The sequence below is a fragment of the Chiloscyllium punctatum genome, chromosome 44, assembly GCF_047496795.1.
Source record: "Chiloscyllium punctatum isolate Juve2018m chromosome 44, sChiPun1.3, whole genome shotgun sequence".
Classification (NCBI taxonomy): domain Eukaryota; kingdom Metazoa; phylum Chordata; class Chondrichthyes; order Orectolobiformes; family Hemiscylliidae; genus Chiloscyllium; species Chiloscyllium punctatum.
In genome coordinates, this window is record NC_092782.1 from 61,247,050 (window position 1) to 61,265,909 (window position 18,860).

Below are 18,860 nucleotides of genomic sequence, written 5' to 3' on the forward strand. Positions count from 1 at the left end.
ACAGTCCATTGCCCTACTGTGGGAGTGCTACACTGTCACGGTGACAGTCCATTGTCGTACTGTGGGAGTGCTACACTGTCACTGTGACAGTCCATTGCCCTACTGTGGGAGTGCTACACTGTCACGGTGACAGTCCATTGCCGTACTGTGGGAGTGCTACACTGTCACGGGGACTGTCCATTGCCCTACTGTGGGAGTGCTACACTGTCACGGGGACAGTCCATTGCCGTACTGTGGGAGTGCTAAACTGTCACAGTGACAGTCCAATGCCCTACTGTGGGAGTGCTACACTGTCACGTTGACAGTCCATTCACCTACTGTGGGAGTGCTACACTGTCACAGTGACAGTCCAATGCCCTACTGTGGGAGTGCTACACTGTCACAGTGACAGTCCAATGCCCTACTGTGGGAGTGCTACACTGTCACAGTGACAGTCCAATGCCCTACTGTGGGAGTGCTACACTGTCACGTTGACAGTCCATTCACCTACTGTGGGAGTGCTACACTGTCACGGTGACAGTCCATTGCTGTACTGTGGGAGTGCTACACTGTCATGGTGACAGACCAATGCCGTACTGTGGGAGTGCCGCACTTTCACGGTGACAGTTCATTGCCGTACTGTGGGAGTGCTACACTGTCACGGTGACAGTTCATTCCCGTATTGTGCGAGTGCTACACTGTCACAGTGACAGTTCATTCCCGTACTGTGGGAGTGCTACACTGTCATGGTGACAGTCCAATGCCATACTGTAAGAGTGCTGCACTGTCACAGTGACAGTCCAATGCCGTACTGTGGGAGTGTAACACTGACACAGTGACAATAAAATGCCATACTGTGGGAGTGCTTCACTGTCACGGTGACAATAAAATGCCATACTGTGGGAGTGCTACACTGTCACGGTGACAGTCCATTCCCGTACTGTGGGAGTGCTACACTGTCACAGTGACAGTCCAATGCCGTACTGTGGGAGTGTAACACTGACACAGTGACAATAAAATGCCATACTGTGGGAGTGCTTCACTGTCACGGTGACAGTTCATTCCCGTACTGTGGGAGTGCTACACTGTCACAGTGACAGTCCATTGCCGTACTGTGGGAGTGTAACACTGACACAGTGACAATAAAATGCCATACTGTGGGAGTGCTTCACTGTCACGGTGACAGTTCATTCCCGTACTGTGGGAGTGCTGCACTGTCACAGTGACAGTCCAATGCCGTACTGTGGGAGTGTAACACTGACACAGTGACAATAAAATGCCATACTGTGGGACTGCTACACTGTCACGGTGACAATAAAATGCCATACTGTGGGAGTGCTACACTGTCACGGTGACAGTCCATTCCCGTACTGTGGGAGTGCTACGCTGTCACAGTGACAGTCCATTCCCGTACTGTGGGAGTGCTACACGGTCATGGTGACAGACCAATGTCATACTGTGGGAGTGCTACACTGTCACGGTGACAGTCCAATGCCGTACTGTGGGAGTGTAACAGTGTCACGGTGACAGTCCATTGCCGTACTGTGGGAGTACTACACTGACACAGTGACAATAAAGTGCCATACTGTGGGAGTGCCGCACTGTCATGGTGACAGTCCATTGCCCTACTGTGGGAGTGCTACACTGTCACAGTGACAGTCCATTGACGTACTGTGGGAGCGCTACTGTCACGGTGACAGTCCGTTGCCGTACTGTGGGAGTGTAACACTGTCACAGGGACAGTCCAATGCCGTACTGTGGGAGTGTAACACTGTCATGGCGACTGTCCAATGCTGTACTGTGGGAGTGCTACACTGTCACAGGGACAGTCCAATGCCATACTGCGGGAGTGCTACACTGTCACGGTGACAGTCTGTTGCCGTTCTGTGGGAGTGCTACACTGTCATGGCGACTGTCCAATGCTGTACTGTGGGAGTGTAACACTGTCATGGTGACAGTCCAATGCCATACTGTGGGGGTGCTGCACTGTCACGGTGACAGTCCAATGCCCTACTGTGGGAGTGCTACACTGTCACATTGACAGTTCATTCCCGTACTGTGGGAGTGCTACACTGTCACGGTGACAGTCCAATGCCATACTGAGGGCCTGCTGTACTGTGAAGGGATGGCATTTCTAGTTATGTATCTGCTGAGAAACAAAACTCTACAGGGTATACAGTCAAAACCGCTCTTCCTCTGAGCTGTGCAATCCCCATAAAATCAGGGCCATTGCTGTTGTACAAAGTAATTTGGCTGTACCAAAGCACCATAAATAATGACAGTGCATCACCGTGCTTAACGTGACTTCTTGTTCAATAGCATGGGCCAACTGAGTCGTTACATTGTCTAGCCTGAATAACTGAAGGATAATGATGTTGAGGCTTGAGGAAATTAGCACATGATTCCAAAACCAAAACCAAAATATTTGCTGTTAGATATGATTCTGCAGGCTTTTTAAATCACTCATGGGACTTGGATGTCGCTGGCTGGGCCCAGCATTTATTGCCCATGCCCAGTTGCCCCTTGAGAAGGTGATGCGGAAGTTGCCTTGTTGAACCACTGTAGTTTACACGTGTAGGGACAGCCCCAGAAGGGGTAGTGTGGGAGGTCCAGGAGTTTCAGCCAGCAATTGGGCTGCACATGCTGAACAATCCTGAGTTCATGAAGAATGACACTAACAACAAACCTTCATTACTTTGCTACATGGATCAAACCCTTTCGCAGGAAGCGGCACACATTCAGAAAGATAGACCCATTCTCTGCAATCAAAAGTAACATGCTCGTGATTTGTACTTTTTAAACATTATCTGAGAGCTTGGGGAGTCTAATGTTTCTCATAACTCTCTCCCTGACAATGTCTCAGCTAATCAGAGGCAATATTCCAGCCAATCAGCACCAGTTCCTTTTGCAGTAGAAATTGATCTTCTGAAATTTGACATTTTTGTGTGTGTGTCCTGATGACTGCAAGTCAAAATGTTTCAATACCACATCTCTCCCTCTCTGTCTAGCAACATCCAAGTTCTGTCCGACCATGCTGAGGATTTACATGCTGTAGCGCCTTTTCACAGACTTGTTACTGCACAGAAGGAGGCTATTCAGCCCATCATGCCTGCACTATCTCTTCAAATGAGCATCATTAGCATTTGGTCATTTTAATGACCACAGGGCATGGATTTCATCAAATTGTTGCAGTGTGGAAGCAGGCCATTTAGTCAATTGGGTCCAAACCAACCTGCTGGACAGTATACCAGCCAGACCTACCTCCATTCCTTTACTCTGTAAACCTGTAGTTCCCATCGGTAACTCACCATGGGCTGCACATCCCTGGCCACTATGGGCAATTTAGCAAGGCTAATCCACTCACCTGCATACCCTCGGGCTGTGGGAGAAAATTGGAGCACCCAGAGGCAACCCATACAGACACGGGGAGAGTGTGCAAACTCTACACAGTCACCTGAGGGTGAAATCGAACCCAGGTCCCTGGCGCTGTAAGGTAGCAGTGCTACCACTGAGCCACATGCCAGCCAACTTTGCACTGCTGCACTACTTTAAAGCAGCTAATGTGTACACAGCAAGATCCTACAAACAGCAATGTGATAATGACCAGATAATGTAGTTTGTGATTCATGTCTGAGGGATACACATTGCTCAGAAACCAGCAAGTTACTCACCTCAGCAGATGGGCTCTGTGTTTAACTTCAAAGTACTATTTATCATAATGGTATGTAAATAATTTTAATAAGCTAACTCAACCAAGGGGATATATTTTACCTTTACTTTAACTTACTTATGTCCAAAAATCCTTCCGGCTCACATCCACTTTGGAATTAAGAAATCCAGGGTATAAGTGTGAGATGCGCAGAACAATTCCAGTAATGAGCGTTTTGGAAGATTGTCAGTAGGCAATTTTATGCAAACTAGTTTGATCAACTCTTTCCAAAACAATAATGGAAAAGCAGCTGCAACAGGAAATGTGGAATGAGAATGTTAAGGAGCAGTTGAGCAGATTTAATTCACAAGAGCCATCACACAGTCCTTGTGGAGAGATTTCTACATGAGATTAAAGCAAGCAGTCAACAGTGAAGCCTTTTTGATCTGGGTTTAGCAAAGTATGATTCATCACAGGCTATTATCGAAAGTGCTGCAGGCCCGGGCCCAGAACGCAGTGCATACAAAACACCATTCAGACCTCTTCAGGCCCCTCTCAACTGCTCAAACAAAGAACTCGTATGTTAAGCAATATTATGAAGTTATGCATTTTCCTGTCAATAAGGAAGGAAATTACCTCGATTAATGGACTGATTCTGAACAACAGAATTCGGGTTTAATGGCTCTTTATGTCAGGGAATGATGATGTACATTGGCTCATAACTCTGGGGAAGGACAGGCAGATCGGAAAAATAAAATGGTCTCTACATTGACCTCAACCATCTGTGACCAGAAGACAGTTATTCATTGAACCTTACAGCCCATCAATATTTTCTGCAAAGCTGTTAGACTTCATATCAAATCAATTGGCCTGACACCAGGGTAGACAGTGATACACAAATGAAACTTTAAAAAGAATCTAGAATTAAAAGCTTCTCTAACAGGAACTGTTTAACTAATGTCTATCGTCATTGAAACCTATCTTGCTTCACAAATGTCCTTTAGGGAAGGAAACTGCCATCCTTACCTAGTCTGGCCTACATGTGACTCCAGACCCACAGCAATGCGGTCGACTCTTATCTGCCCTCTGATTGAAAATTCACCTCCACGCTTCAGGTCATTGGAGCAGCATGGTGGCTCAGGGGTTAGTACTGCTGCTTCAGGGACCCAGCGTCAATTCTCACCCTAAGGCTGTCAGTGTGGAGTTTGCACATTCCCCCCTGTGTCTGCATGGGTTCCCTCTGGATACTCGGGCTTCCTCCTACAGTTCAAAGATGTGCAGCTTAGGTGGATTGACCCTGGGAAATGCAAGGTTCTGGTGAGGGAGGCTGTGTCTGGATGGGACGCTCTTTGGAGGATTGCTATCGGCTATTTCCATAGAGTTGGGATTCTATGATTTGGGCAGGAGTCTGAGGTACTCTGTTATTAAATGCATCCTTTACAAAGTGCATTTCCTTTTCCCCTGCACGTTCTCTGAGTCACCTACTGTTCCTGGGAGTGTTCCCAGCTCTGCTGGGGATGAGTTGGTGATGTGGACAGTAGTGAATCATGCTAAGCTGCTATTGGATTTCTCCCTCTCTCTGTGGGAGCTGCCCGAGCTTTAGGGGGCCAGAGTTACCAGCAGAGCCTTGAAAGGCACTCTTGGAGAAAGAATCTCATTGAAATATGCGGCAAACAGTGAGAGATAAAGTCAACCTGACCCTGTTCCAGCAGTAAATTGAAGAATAAGGGGCCTACCTTCCGTCAGAGAATGGGAAGGACAGAGTTTAATCCACAGGGATAGCGAGATGTGTATTACTCGGCTTTTACAGAAGAGTTTGGTCGCTGGGCAACTCATTTCTTACAGGTCAACAGTGCTGAGAATGATCAGTGCATTAATTAAAGGCAGCCTGTGGGAATTATGAAACTGTAATCCTATTAGGATTTCTGACTGATAGTTTGCTTTACCATAAGTATTTAATATTCTCCACTCGCTCCCGTTTGGTAGCTCTCCCTCCACCTTTTGTGCCTCATGAGGAGGTATGAGGGCTATGATACCCCAAACCTCAGCTCAGTGACCCCCACTTCCTGGATAAGTGGAGTTACTGAATACTGGCGGGCAGACCGGAACATTCCAAGGCGTGGGACTACGTGCTGGAAGGGGTAGTGTCCACAAAGCCTGGACGGATAAAGGGCAGTTCAGGGTCCTCACAGAAACATGTGTCAAATCCTGCGCAATGGCCATATCATTTAACATTCTAAGTGGAATGGGGTATACTAGAGTGATGGCGATCATTTAAGCAAACTGACCTATATGCAACGCCTCTGATGAACTGAATAACTCTGCAAAGTTGTTTGCTGAACAATAGGTGGTATGGTGCCTCACAGCGCTAGGGACCTGGGTTTGATTCCAGCCTTGGGCGACTGGCTGTGTGGTGTTTGCATATTCTTCTCGTGTGTGTGTGGGCTTTCCCCGGATGCTCTGGTTCCTTCCCACAGTCCAAAGCTGTGCAGGCAAGGTGAATTGGCCAAGGGGTAAGGGGACTGGGTCCGGGTGGGATACTCTTCACAGGGTCAGTGTGGACTCAATGGGCCAAATGGCCTACTTACACACTCTAGGGGATTTGATGATTCCATGAAAGTACATGCTGTAGAGAAAATCAGTCAGTAACTCAGCTACCGGCGCTATTTGAATGCAGCTTGATCCTGGGATTGAGGCTGGTGCTCAGTGATGAAGGTATAAGCTCCAATCTGACACTGCCCTTTCCTAACTAGGGCTGTCCAGATTGATTCTAATCTCTTCATATTCTCATCAACGCTTGCTGCCTTCTGCTGCACTTATATCGTGTATAATCAGGAGTGTGCTTTTTCTCTGATACATGACTAATCCACCTGTCAGTCCAAACCTATGGAAAGGTAATCATGTTTTCCTGCAAACACGATTGATCTGTGACATGAGCATATTTAAGATGAGTTCTCCTTTACACACAGTAACTATAAAACCATAGCAAATAGGAACAGGAGTAGGCCATTCAGCCCTTCTCACCTGCTCCCCCATTCAATATGACCATCGAACTCAGAGCCCCATTCCTGCTTCACCCCTATACCCTTTGATCCCTTTAGCCCTGAGAACTATATCTAACTCCCTCTTGAAAACATTCAAAGTTTTACCTGAATCACTTCCTGTAGCATTTCCTGTTATTCAACATTCCCAGCACAAAGCAGTCCCCCTGCCTATCACACTGGAACAGGTCTGGTGTGCTGCCTTGCAGAACTGCCACAGTCCCCGGGATGGAAGCAATTCCAGGATTTTGACCCAGCGACACTGAAGGAACAGCGATATATTTCCAAGTCAGGAGGTGAAAATGAGGACTACAGATGCTGGAGATCAGAATCAAGAGTGTGGTGCTGGAAAATTCCTAATGAAGGGCTTTTGTCCGAAACGTCGACTCTCCTGCTCCTCAGTTACTGCCTGACTGGCTGTGCTTTTCCAGCACCGCACTCTCAACTCCAATACTGCCCTTGTCATTCTCGTATCTGGATGGTGTCAAGCTCCTTGAGTGTTGTTGGAGCTGCCCCCATCCAGGCAAGTGGGGACACTCCTGAGTTTTGTCTTGTAGATGGTGGGCAGGATGGAGAGGCAGGAGGGGAGTTACTCACTGCAGCATTCCCGCTTCTCCTCTTGAAGTCACATTCCCGCATGTTAATAATTCTCCTGCATACCACTTGGGCATTCCCAAATTGAATCACTCCAACCCTTCCAGCAATGTCTACAGCTGCCTGGATACAAAGCCTCATTAAACCTCACCAACTCTCCACCTCACTTTGGAGAAAGGATCACTTGACCCGTAATGTTAACTCTGATTTCTGTCCACAGATGCTGCCAGACCTGTTTAGCTTTTGCAGCAATTTCTGGTTTTGTTTCTGATTTACAGCAACTGCAGTTCTTTCTCCACCATACACATCCCTTCAAAGTCCCTTAAAACTGTTCTCTTTGATAGAAGTTATTATTATTTAATACGTCCGTGTGTGACTGTCATAGAGACGTACAGCATGGAAACAGACCCTTCGGTCCAACATGTCCATGCCGACCAGATATCCCAACCCAATCTAGTCCCACTGGGTGTCAAATATTGTTTGATAATGTTACTGTCATGTGTTCAGTGCATTTTGTGTGAAAGACACAAAACAAATGCAAATTGCTATTGTTGCATTATGCCAAACCTGGCCCAACCAATACTGAGTTTAACACCAACATGGTAATCTTTCTAGAGATGGAATAATCTGAACGTGTGCTGCAGCTTGTACAATGCACACTGGATTCACAGCTACGTCAGCAAGTTACCATGAACAGAGATAGCGATTCTCAGCCAGTCTGCAACTTCTTGTACTGCCAGGATTAAAAGAATTTCATTAGTATTCATCTCTTGCCATCACCTCACAAACTCCTGAGGTCAATCATTTCCATAACCACGCACTTGGAACTGTGATAATTATTCATTTGTCTGCGCAGTTCTAATGGCTGATGATTGGCCACAAAGTCAACACAATGCTTCCCGCAATCATCCAAAACCATCACTGATTCCGTCGTTTTCAAATTGCCATCGTACTGCACGGAATGAGCTGTCAAGCTTCATCAAGTCGCTGATGCCCGTAAGGTATCATTTTTTGTTATAGCAATTAAAATGATTATTTCAAAAATGCTCACTCGTTTAAACAAGGCCTGCGTGACAGAGTGTTATCGTGTGTTTGCGGGAGACATTTTATAGTTCACGAGCTACAAAGTATTATAGGCCTTTGAGAATTAAATTGGAAAGACATGATTCATTCTTGGAAAGTTAGCTGTTTCTTAACAGGTTGAGCTCTGAATACCAAAGAAAGAATACACTTGCGCGTGTATTAAGTCTCATTCTCAGGAAGCTGGGAAGTGGTTTACATGTTTAGTATGTTTGCCTTCTTCAGTCAAAGCATTGAGTACAGGAGTTGGGGATGTCACATTGTGGCTGTGTACAACATTGGTGAAGCCACTTTTGGAGTACTGACTACAATTCTGGTTGACCTGCTATAGGAAGGATGTTATTAAATCGGAAAGGGTTCAAAAAAGATTTACAAGGATGTTATCGAGACTGGAGGGTTTGAGTTATAAGGAGAGGCTGGACAGTCCGGGACAGTTTCCCTGGAGCGTAGGAAGCTGAGGGGATCTTATAGAAGTTTATAAAATCATAAGAGGCATAGATAATAAGAATGGCCAAGGTCTTTTCCCCAGGGTGGGGGGGGGGCAGAACTAGAAGGTATAAGTTGAAGGTGAGAGGGGAAAAATTTAAAAAGGACCTAAGGCGCAATGTTTTCACGCAGAGGGTGGTACGTGTGAGGAATGAGCTGCCAGAGGAAGTGGTGGAGGCTGGTACAATTACAACATTTAAAAGACATTTGGACAGGTGGATGAGTAGGTAGGGTTTAAGAGGGATATGGGCCAAATGCAGGAAAATGGGACTAGTTCAGTTTACGAAACCCTGGTTGGCGTGGATGGCTTAGGTCAAAGGGTCTGTTTCCATGCTGTATGATTCCATCAGGTAAATAGTTTTTTTTTAAGTGTAAGCTCAGTGGCTACAAAGCTAACTGCGGTAACTTGTACACAGCAAATCGTCACAGTACTAAATCAGGTGGATGTTCAGATATTCTGATTTGTGTCATAAAACTAAAATTGCTGGAGAAACTCAGCAGATCTGGCAGCAGCTGTGGAGAGAGAAACAGAGTTATCATTTCGGGTCCACCCAGCCTTCCTCAGGGCACATCTGAGAAAGAGTCACTCAACCTGAAACGTTACCTCTGATTTCTCTCCACAGACGCTGCCAGACCTGCTGAGTTTGTCCAACTATTTCTGTTTCTGTCTTTGTTTTATTTTACTGATTTGTATCACAGTCGATTGATGGAGGCATTCTGTCCCGGGATGCCGAGAGAACTCCCTGACCGTCTCTGAACAACTCCACCGCACTATCTCACATCGCGGGTGGCCCTCTGTTTCAGTGTCACATTTGAGAGGTGGCACTACAGCCTGGGCTGCACACCCTCAGGATTGCACCTGGGTGCCTGGCTCCATTTGGGCAGAGGTTTACAGGGAGTGAATGGCTGCCCTCGGCAAAATGGTAAGCAGGAAGTTGGATCTCTCCCACTCAGTCCTGCATTTGTTGAAGGCCTTCTGACACACAGCTCAGAATGTCACTATGGTGGCTCAGTGGTTAGCACTGCTGCCTCACAGCACCAGGGACCCAGGTTCAATTCCACCCTCAGGTGACTGTCTATGTGGAGTTTGCACATTCTCCCCATATCTGCCTGGTTTACTCCGTGTGCTCTGGTTTCCTCACACAGTCCGCAGGTTAGGTGAACTGGCCATGCTAAATTACCGATAGTGTTCAGGGATATGTAGGCTAGGTGCCATGGGAAATGCAAGGTTACAAGGATAGGGTAGGGGGATGGGGTCTGGGGGGGGCGATGCTCGTCAGTGTGAACTTGTTGGGCCGAATGGCCTGTTTCTGCACTGTGGGGATTCTATGACACCAACTGATAAATCAAAGAACCAAGAATATATATTAAGGTCTTGCTAGTTTGTGAAAATCTTGATGCTATAGATTCTAATTGTTCAACTTTGTATGCCCCCAACCGTGTGTGATTATTCTGGGTGGTCAGATTTTATCACTGGGTTCAAATCCAACCCACAATGTTTGGAAGCAAATCTCATTTCCTTCCTGTGTCTGTGTGAAATGTTGGTAAATCTCCATCTAAACCTCAGTGACACTGGGCCCAGAGTTAAACACTACCCTGAATTTAGAACATAGAACAATACAGCACAGAACAGGCCCTTCAGCCCTCGATGTTGCGCTGACCTGTGAACTATTCTCAGATTGTCCCCCTACACTATCCCAAAATCATCCATGTGCTTATCTAGGGATTGTTTAAATCTAGGAGTAAATGAGAACTGCAGATGCTGGAGATCAGAGCTGAAAATGTGTTGCTGGAAAAGCGCAGCAGGTCAGGCAGCATCCAAGGAGCAGGAGAATCGATGTTTCGGGCATGAGCCCTTCTTCAGGAATGAAGAAGGTGTGCCAAGCAGGCTAAGATAAAAGGTAGGGAGGAGGGACTTGGGGGAGGGGCGTTGGAAATGCAATAGGTAGAAGGAGGTCAAGGTGAGGGTGATAGGCCGGAGTGGGGGTGGGGGCGGAGAGGTCAGAAAGAAGATTGCAGGTTAGGAAGGCGGTGCTGAGTTCGAGGGTTGGCACTGAGACGAGGTGGGGGGAGGGGAAATGAGGAAACTGGAGAAATCTGAGTTCATCCCTTGTGGTTGAAGGGTTCCTAGGCGGAAGATGAGGTGCTCTTCCTCCAACCGTCGTGTTGCTATGGTCTGGCGATGGAGGAGTCCAAGGACCTGCATGTCCTTGGTGGAGTGGGAGGGGGAGTTGAAGTGTTGAGTCAAGGGGTGGTTGGGTTGGTTGGCCCGGGTGTCCCAGAGGTGTTCTCTGAAACGTTCCGCAAGTAGGCGGCCTGTCTCCCCATTATAGAGGCCACATCGGGTGCAGTGGATGCAGCAAATGATGTGTGTGGAGGTGCACGTGAATTTGTGGCGGATATGGAAGGATCCTTTGGGGCCTTGGAGGGAAGTGAGGGGGGAGGTGTGGGCGCAAGTTTTGAATTTCTTGCGGTTGCAGGGGAAGGTGCCGGGAGTGGAGGTTGGGTTGGTGGGGGGTGTGGACCTGATGAGGGAGTCACGGAGGGATTGGTCTTTTCGGAACGCTGATAGGTGAGGGGAGGAAAATATATCCCTGGTGGTGGGGTCCGTTTGGAGGTGGCAGAAATGACGACGGACGATACGATGTATCTGGAGGTTGGTGGGGTGGTAGGTGAGGACCAGTGGGGTTCTGTCCTGGTGGCGATTGGAGGGGCAGGGTTCAAGGGCAGAGGACCGGGAAGTGGAGGAGATGCGGTGGAGAGCATCGTCGATCACGTCTGGGGGGACATAGCGGTCTTTGAAGAAGGAGACCATTTAAATCTCCTTAATGTGGCTGAGTTGACTACATTAGCAGGTAGGGCATTCCACACCCTTACCACTCTCTGCGTAAAGAACCTGCCTCTGACATCTGTCTTAAATCTATCACCCCTCAACTTGTAGTTATGCCCCCTCTTACACGGTGACGTCATCATCCTGAGAAAAAGACTTTCACTGTCTACCCTATCTAATCCTCTGATCATCTTGTATGTCTCTATCAAATCCCCTCTTAGCCTTCTTCTTGCCAATGAGAACAGGTTCAAGTTTCTCAGCCTTTCCTCCTAAGACCTTCCTTCCAAACCAGGCAAATCTCCTCTGCACCTTTTCCAATGCTTCCATATCCTTCCCGAAATAGGGGGACCAGAACTGTACACAATATTCCAAGTGTGGCCGCACCAGCGTTTTGTACAGTTGCAGCATGATATTGCGGCTCCGGAACTCAATCCCTCTACAAATGAAACCTAACACACCGTATGCCTTCTTCACAGCACTATCTACCTGGGTGGATTATTACTCAGTGACGAGGCCACTCAGAGAAAGGGGCTCCAGAGAGATTCCGTGAGCAATTGAGAAACATTATGTTGCTGGAGGTGGCATGTCTTCTGAACTGAGCAGCCCACAGTACACAGCACTTCACTCTGCAACATCGAGTGCCCTATCTGACAGGGCTAACACTCAGCAGATGGTGACTTCACCTCAACTTGGGCTATTCTACCTTGGGAGTCTGAAGGTCATGCAATCAGGGAGATGACGTAGCCTAATGATGTTATCGCTGGACTGTTAATCCTGAGACCCAGGTAATGCCCTGAGACCTGGGTTCGAATCCATGGCAGATCGTGGAACTTGAATTCAATTTAAAAAAAGGTGGAATTAAGAGTCTAATGATAATCATTAAATCATTGTCAATTGTTGAGAAAAACTCACTGGATTCACCAATGCCTTTTGGGGAAGGAAATCTGCCATCCTTACTTGGTCTGGACTACTTATGACTCCAGACCTGCAGCAATGTGGTGACTCCTGAATGCCCTCTGGGCAATTAGGGATGGGCAATAAATGCTGGACCAGCCAGTATTGCCCTCATTCCGTGAATTAATAATAAAAAAATTTCAAATGCAACTCGAGAGGCTGCCGCAGTGGGCCTGGCAGGAACTTGCATGTGGTACTGAGCAAAGCTTTTGCAGTGAAATTACTCCCATCATAGGCAAGGATGGCAACGTTACCCAACATCTCACAGAAATGACTTGGAATATGTTTCCAATTGCAAACTATCCCAGGAAGTAAGAGATAAAGACAGAAAGTGTGTAAAACAAATGAGGACACAATCTGAAGCAGTGAATGCACCAGGGAGACCTGGGGACATGATAGATTTTTGCTTTTCTTTTATATATTTACTCATTGCCCCTTGAGAAGGTGGGGGTGAGCTGCGTTCCTGAACCGCTGCAGTCCCTGTGTTGTAGGTAGACCCACAATGCCCTTGGGGAGAGAATGGACCCAGTGAGGTACTGATAGCCAGATGCAGACTGGGCCTGACGTGCTGTAAAAACCCCACAGTGTTATTCCAGGGAGAGAGGCTGGGGATTTTTCCAAAGCTGTTAATTCTCGGGTCATGTGAAGGAGAGGCAGGATGTGTGTGTGTGTGTGCTTCAGAGGCACCTGCTCACTTGGTGTGCCAGCGAGATGTTTGCTGGAGAGTTTGTGAAGGAGATGAAGAGCTGGAGAACAAAAGCCTCCTCCTCACGTTGTCAAGAGAGAGGAAACAACACGCTGACCTGATTGGAAACAGCTGTCACACTCATGCAACGGGGATGGAAATAATCCTGGAAAACAAACCCACTGCATGGGAATTAATCCTTTGCCCTGGAAATATTCCCCTTCGTTTTGAAGCAGCTATTTTCACAGCCCTCTTGCAACAAAGACTCTCGATCTCAAAAATGATCCAATTGAAGGTCCTTGTCCTCAAGTGGAATTGTCACCTGGTCTTGCCGACCCTATTTCTGCTGCCTCCCTTAGCGCCGTGAACTCCTGCTTAAAGCCTCCAGCCTGCTGTGCACTCCAACTCCAGCACAGCCAGCAGGGACCTCACTGTTACATTCTGCCCACTTATTCTCCTAACCCTCACTTCCCCGAGACCAATCTCTTCACCAAGTCTTTGGCCAGTTTGCCTGTAACAAGGTTTAAAGGTTACGTGCAAGCTAAAGTGAAATATAACAAACATTGTTGCTATGGAAAGCGTACAAATTAATCTGGAGTGTTAATCTGGAATTGTGAGATTCCTGGGGTGGGGCTGACAAACATGGGACCAAATGTTGCACAAAGATTTAAGGAGGAACATTGGATTATCTGTCCCGACGTGATCTGGGCCGGCATGGTGGCTCAGTGGTTAGCACTGCTGCCTCACAAGGACCTGGGTTCAATTACACCCTCGGGCAACTGTCTGTGTGGAGTTTGCACATTCTCCCCCCGTCTGCGTGGATTGCCTTGCACAGTCCAAAGATGTGCAAGTAAGGTGGATTGGCCACACTAAATTGCCCACAGTGCTCAGAGATGTGCAGGGCAGGTGGGTTAGCCATGGGACATGTGGAGTTACAGAGCTGGGTCTGAGTAGGATGCTCTTCAGAGGGTTGGGGCAGACTCAATATCCTGAATGGCCTCTTTGTACACTGCGGGGATTCTCTAAAGCTCGAAATCTATCACCACTGTACAATGTTAACAGACCTGACTCCATTTATCATCAGTAACTTAAGGACATTGACAATGGCTTTTATATTATATTCAGATGTTGTTACCATTTTTCTTGGTTCCAACGGATGGAGGCAATGAAGAAATAAAATAAATTCAACATTGATGCTGAGAAGCTGGAAATGATGCTTAAGGGAACAGACTGTGGAAGAAAATTTCCACAGACGACAATCCAGTGTCATACCTCACACCCATCCCATGGATCATATTCGAGCTATGGACCACACATCTGCACCATGACTGAATGACCTCTTCCCACTTTCCCGAAACCCCCTAACTCTACCCCCGCCTCAGCTCATCTGATGTTGAAATCCTCACCTACGTCTTTGTGACTGCTCGATGTCATTGTACCAGTGATGTCTGGCTGCTTTCCTGACTCTGAGCTCATTCAAAACTCCACAATCTGTCTCCTAATATGAATCAGGTCCCACTTACCCACTGCCTCTGTCTCGCTGTCCTGCAGTGATTCCCAGGCAGGAAACCACCTGGACTGTAAAATTATCACTCTTGATTTCAAACCACTCCATGGTCTCACCCTCCCTATCTCTGTGACACCTCCAATCCCATAAACCTCCTGAATTTCTGCCTCTTTTAATTGCTCCACACTGGTGGCTGCACCTTCAGTTAGGTGGGCACTAAATTCCGGAATTCCTTTCCTAAATCTCTTCATCTCTGTCCCTTAATTTCCTCCTTTAAAAAACTCACCAATGCCCAAGCTTTTCGTCCCAATTTCTCTTGAGGGCAAGGTGCCAGATTCTTTCCCCCATAATTCTCCGTGAAGCACCTTTTGTCATGGTCTGGGTGCTAGACAAATGCAACTTGTTGATGTGGAAGGTTCTGATTCAAAGGTGAGCTGGGATCCAGTAACTGTAACAGGACAGATTTGTGCCAGTGACAGTACGTGTTGGCGTAGGGACAATGGCAGAGTGTGGACACAGTGAGTGTTCCAGGCACAACCCCTCTTTGTGAGAGAGCAAATTGAAGAACTGTGTGCTAACTGAACTATGGGAAATGCCAGAAACTGCTTAACCGCTACGCAATGAACCCAGCCCCTTAACACAGATGTCCCTGGTTGTGATCCATTAACATTTACTTAGTTTGGACAAAACTTTAGAAACAAAAACAGATATTGCTAGAAAAACACAGCAGGTCTGGCAGCATCTGTGGAGAGAAATCAGAGTTAACTTTTTGGGTCCGGTGACCCTTCCTCAGGACTGGACCGGAAACATTAACTCTGATTTCTCTCCACAGATGCTGCCAGACCTGCTGAGCTTTTCCAGCAATTTCTGTTTTTGTTTCTGATTCACAGCATCTGCAGTTCTTTTGGTTTTTATTTGGACAAGACTTTGCTGGGAGGTTTGTTGTGGTGCACTGGTAATGTCCCTACCTCTAGGCCAGGAGATCTGCATTTAAGTCCCACCTACTCCAGAGGTGCATCATAGCATTTCTGAACAGATTGGTTTGAAAATATCGACATGATTAACACCGACAGCTTGGGAGAGATTCCTGTGGCATTTTGGTCGTGTCTGGGGCCAAAATGTTTTAGGTTCAAATCCCATCTCTCTTGCAGGTGTGTTATAGCATTCTGAGCATATTTATCAGATAAGATCTGTTCTGATGAAGGGCCATCACCTTGGGAACATTTACTCTGCTCCAGGAACTCGAGTTTTTCCAGGATTCTGGGTCTTGTGGCACGTGGGCAATGCCCTTATGTCTGTTTGTGCAAGGTTCACGTTCAACTGTCCCTAAAGGCATAGTTGAACAGGTTGATTAAAAATATACACTTTGAATTTTTGGACTCTTGTGGCACAGTGGTAGTGTTCCCACCTCTGAACCAGGAGGCCTGGGTTCAAGTCCTAGTCATTCCAAAGGTGTGTCATGGACCGTCTGAACCAAGTAATTGGAAAATATCTGATTTGTGTCTTAGGTAGAGACTTTCAACAAATGTTAAAAGTATTGAAACTGTTAAATCTTGCCATTAATACATTATAATGTATAGTACTGATGCAGCATGATTCAAATCTTGATTGTAGCTTCACAGTAATTGTAAATAGCAGACATTTTGTGAAGGAATCAGTGTCAAGATTGTGGTGCTGGAAAAGCATGGCAGGTCAGGCAGCATCCGAGGAGCAGGAAAATTGAAGTTTCGGACAAAAGCCCTTCATCACTTCCGCCATTTTGTGAAGGAAGGTCTAAATATGGGAGAACCAATCCACTTGAGAGGGCCCAAACAAAACTTGAAAAACTAACACCTACTTTTCTCTCACTACTCTGTGTTCCAAATATCTGCCCAGTCAAAGACAGAAACTGATGGAGAAACTCAGCAGGTCCAGCAGTATCTGTGAAGAGAGAAACAGAGTTAATGCTTCAGGTGCAGTAATCCTTCTTCAGAGCTGATACTAACTAGGAAAAGGTGATAGCTGCTCGATCTATCAGTTCTGAAGAAGAGTCACTGGACTTGAAATGTTAACTCTGCTTTCTCTCTCCACAGATGCTGCCTGACTTGCTGAGTTTCTCCAGCAATTTCTGCTTTGGTTTCAGATTTCCAGTATCCACAGTCCTTTGTTCTATCTACCCAATCAATCCGTGAATACAGCAATATTCCTCGCCTCATTCAAGCATTGCTTCTGTGTCACTTTACTGCCATGCAAGCTTATTAAATCAGAGGGGGAAGCAACTTCTGGGCAGAGCATCTATTTGATCAGAGCTCATCCCTATTCCTTATTCAAAAAGATCGACTGAAACAATTGATTTTTAACTTGTTCTGAAACATCTTAATATCTAAATGGAGACCGTCCAAGTTGACCTTCTTGACTGTTTGTTGCGCTGGGAATATACCCTCATCAGGTAATACTCCAAGTGAATGTTCCACCTCTGGCACATCACTCCAGATGAATACATGAAATGCAATCTGTACAGCTGCTCTGGGAAACAAGATTATCCAGTCCCTCTCTCATGTCACTCGAACAGAGTGTGACAAGGCACCCCACTGTGACGTGTCTTCCCATCCAAGTTTAAAGGGAAGGTTATATTTTGGGTTATGAACAGGCTTGAACAACAAAATATTCATACCCATGCTTTCAAACCGCCTTTGATTTCTGGGAAATTCTTTTGCTTTCTGCATCCTGTTAGACAAAGTGACACGGTCCAGCGTTGATGAGGGACCGTGCTGTGCACATCACATAGTGAATGACTTTCATTACAGCAATTATCAGTCTGACTGCAACACGATATAACGCAGTTGATAAGAATTCACAGTCACACCACGAGCAGCTTTGTAAAGCTCAGTGATGGCAGTCATAAACTGTGCATTATGTACGTTATTAATATAATGGCATAACATTTAAGACTGGTTCACACGATCAAGTCTTCATCAGCTCCATCATCAAATGTCAGTTAAACAAAGGCAAATATTCAGTGTGTGATAAAGGTGGTCAGGATAGATGGGAACAGTCCCACTGTACAGGCAAACTCCTGCCAGTTATAATGAAAGGTCAATTTATAATCAAGACTCACGCACAATGGAGCCTACCTGAAGCTGCACAATTAAAGCATATTTTCAGATGACATTAATGGGACTGACAGAACAGCTCCGCTTTGATGATTAACCAGGACATTAATTATTTTCCCAATTTCATTTTGCAAGATGAGCAGTTGCTTCAGGCATAGGGTGTGCTGCAGGAAACGGGGTACTGCTGGAAAACTGATCTCTCTCTCTGACACATCCGTTCAATGCTCCAAAGCTCATTTGCACCTTTAACAGCAGCCGCTCAACCCGCGCACTCCAAAACCAAAAATTACCGCAGCAGAATTCAGCGCAATCAAAGAAGTTTCTGTACAGGGGCTTTTCCTCACCTTGCAAATGATGTGGGGACTGGGAACAGCTGTAATGCAGACTGACATCCCCTTCCCAATGAGGGCAGGAATATTCCTGCTCCCAGGCTGGCGGAGACACAGAGAGGATCCACCAACCCCTCTCCCCCTCTCCCCCTGCCCCATTCCCCCGTTACCTTCTCACGGCTGCTCCTTTTCAGGGTTCCGTACCGAATCCTGAACAAGGGTTTCCTGGCCCGGGCAGGCGAGACTGCAGACTGGACAACCATAGTGGAGGCTCGAAGCGAAAAGGCAAAAAAAAAATAGAGAAACTGAACAACTTCCAAAGCCCGTGTCTACACCAGATTCCTGAAATTCCAAAGCTCAGCACACGGGGGTTTCACTGCATCTGCAGGATGGTCCTGCTGGGGAATTCTTTAAACCCCCCTCCCCTCTTCATTTAAGAGAGAAAATGTGCAGAAATCTCCAGTGGTTGTTGCCCTGTGCCCGAAATACACTCCGCTCTCTTATTCAATAACACCCCGTCTCCCAGGAACAGCACCAGGAAAGCCTTTGGGGGGAGAGACGTTCCCAAACTGTCAAGTTTAGTCTTTGCTAACAGTAGATGGTGTGACAGAGTCAGTTTCCTAATCTGCCTGGA

General features: G+C 46.7%; 1 protein-coding gene across 4 annotated transcripts in view; it reads right to left on the minus strand.

Moving 5' to 3' along the window:
• Positions 1-18,860, minus strand: part of frmd4a (FERM domain containing 4A) — a 773,221-nt gene that overhangs the window by 381,996 nt on the left and 372,365 nt on the right. The window contains exon 1 of one of the 4 annotated variants that reach the window (XM_072563055.1): positions 18,397-18,846. The exons of the other annotated variants lie outside the window; for them this stretch is intronic. Coding sequence (XP_072419156.1) covers positions 18,397-18,489 — 93 coding nt within the window. The 5' untranslated portion in view covers positions 18,490-18,846. Of the gene's footprint in view, positions 1-18,396; positions 18,847-18,860 lie in introns of those variants that run through there. 4 annotated transcript variants of the gene reach the window in all.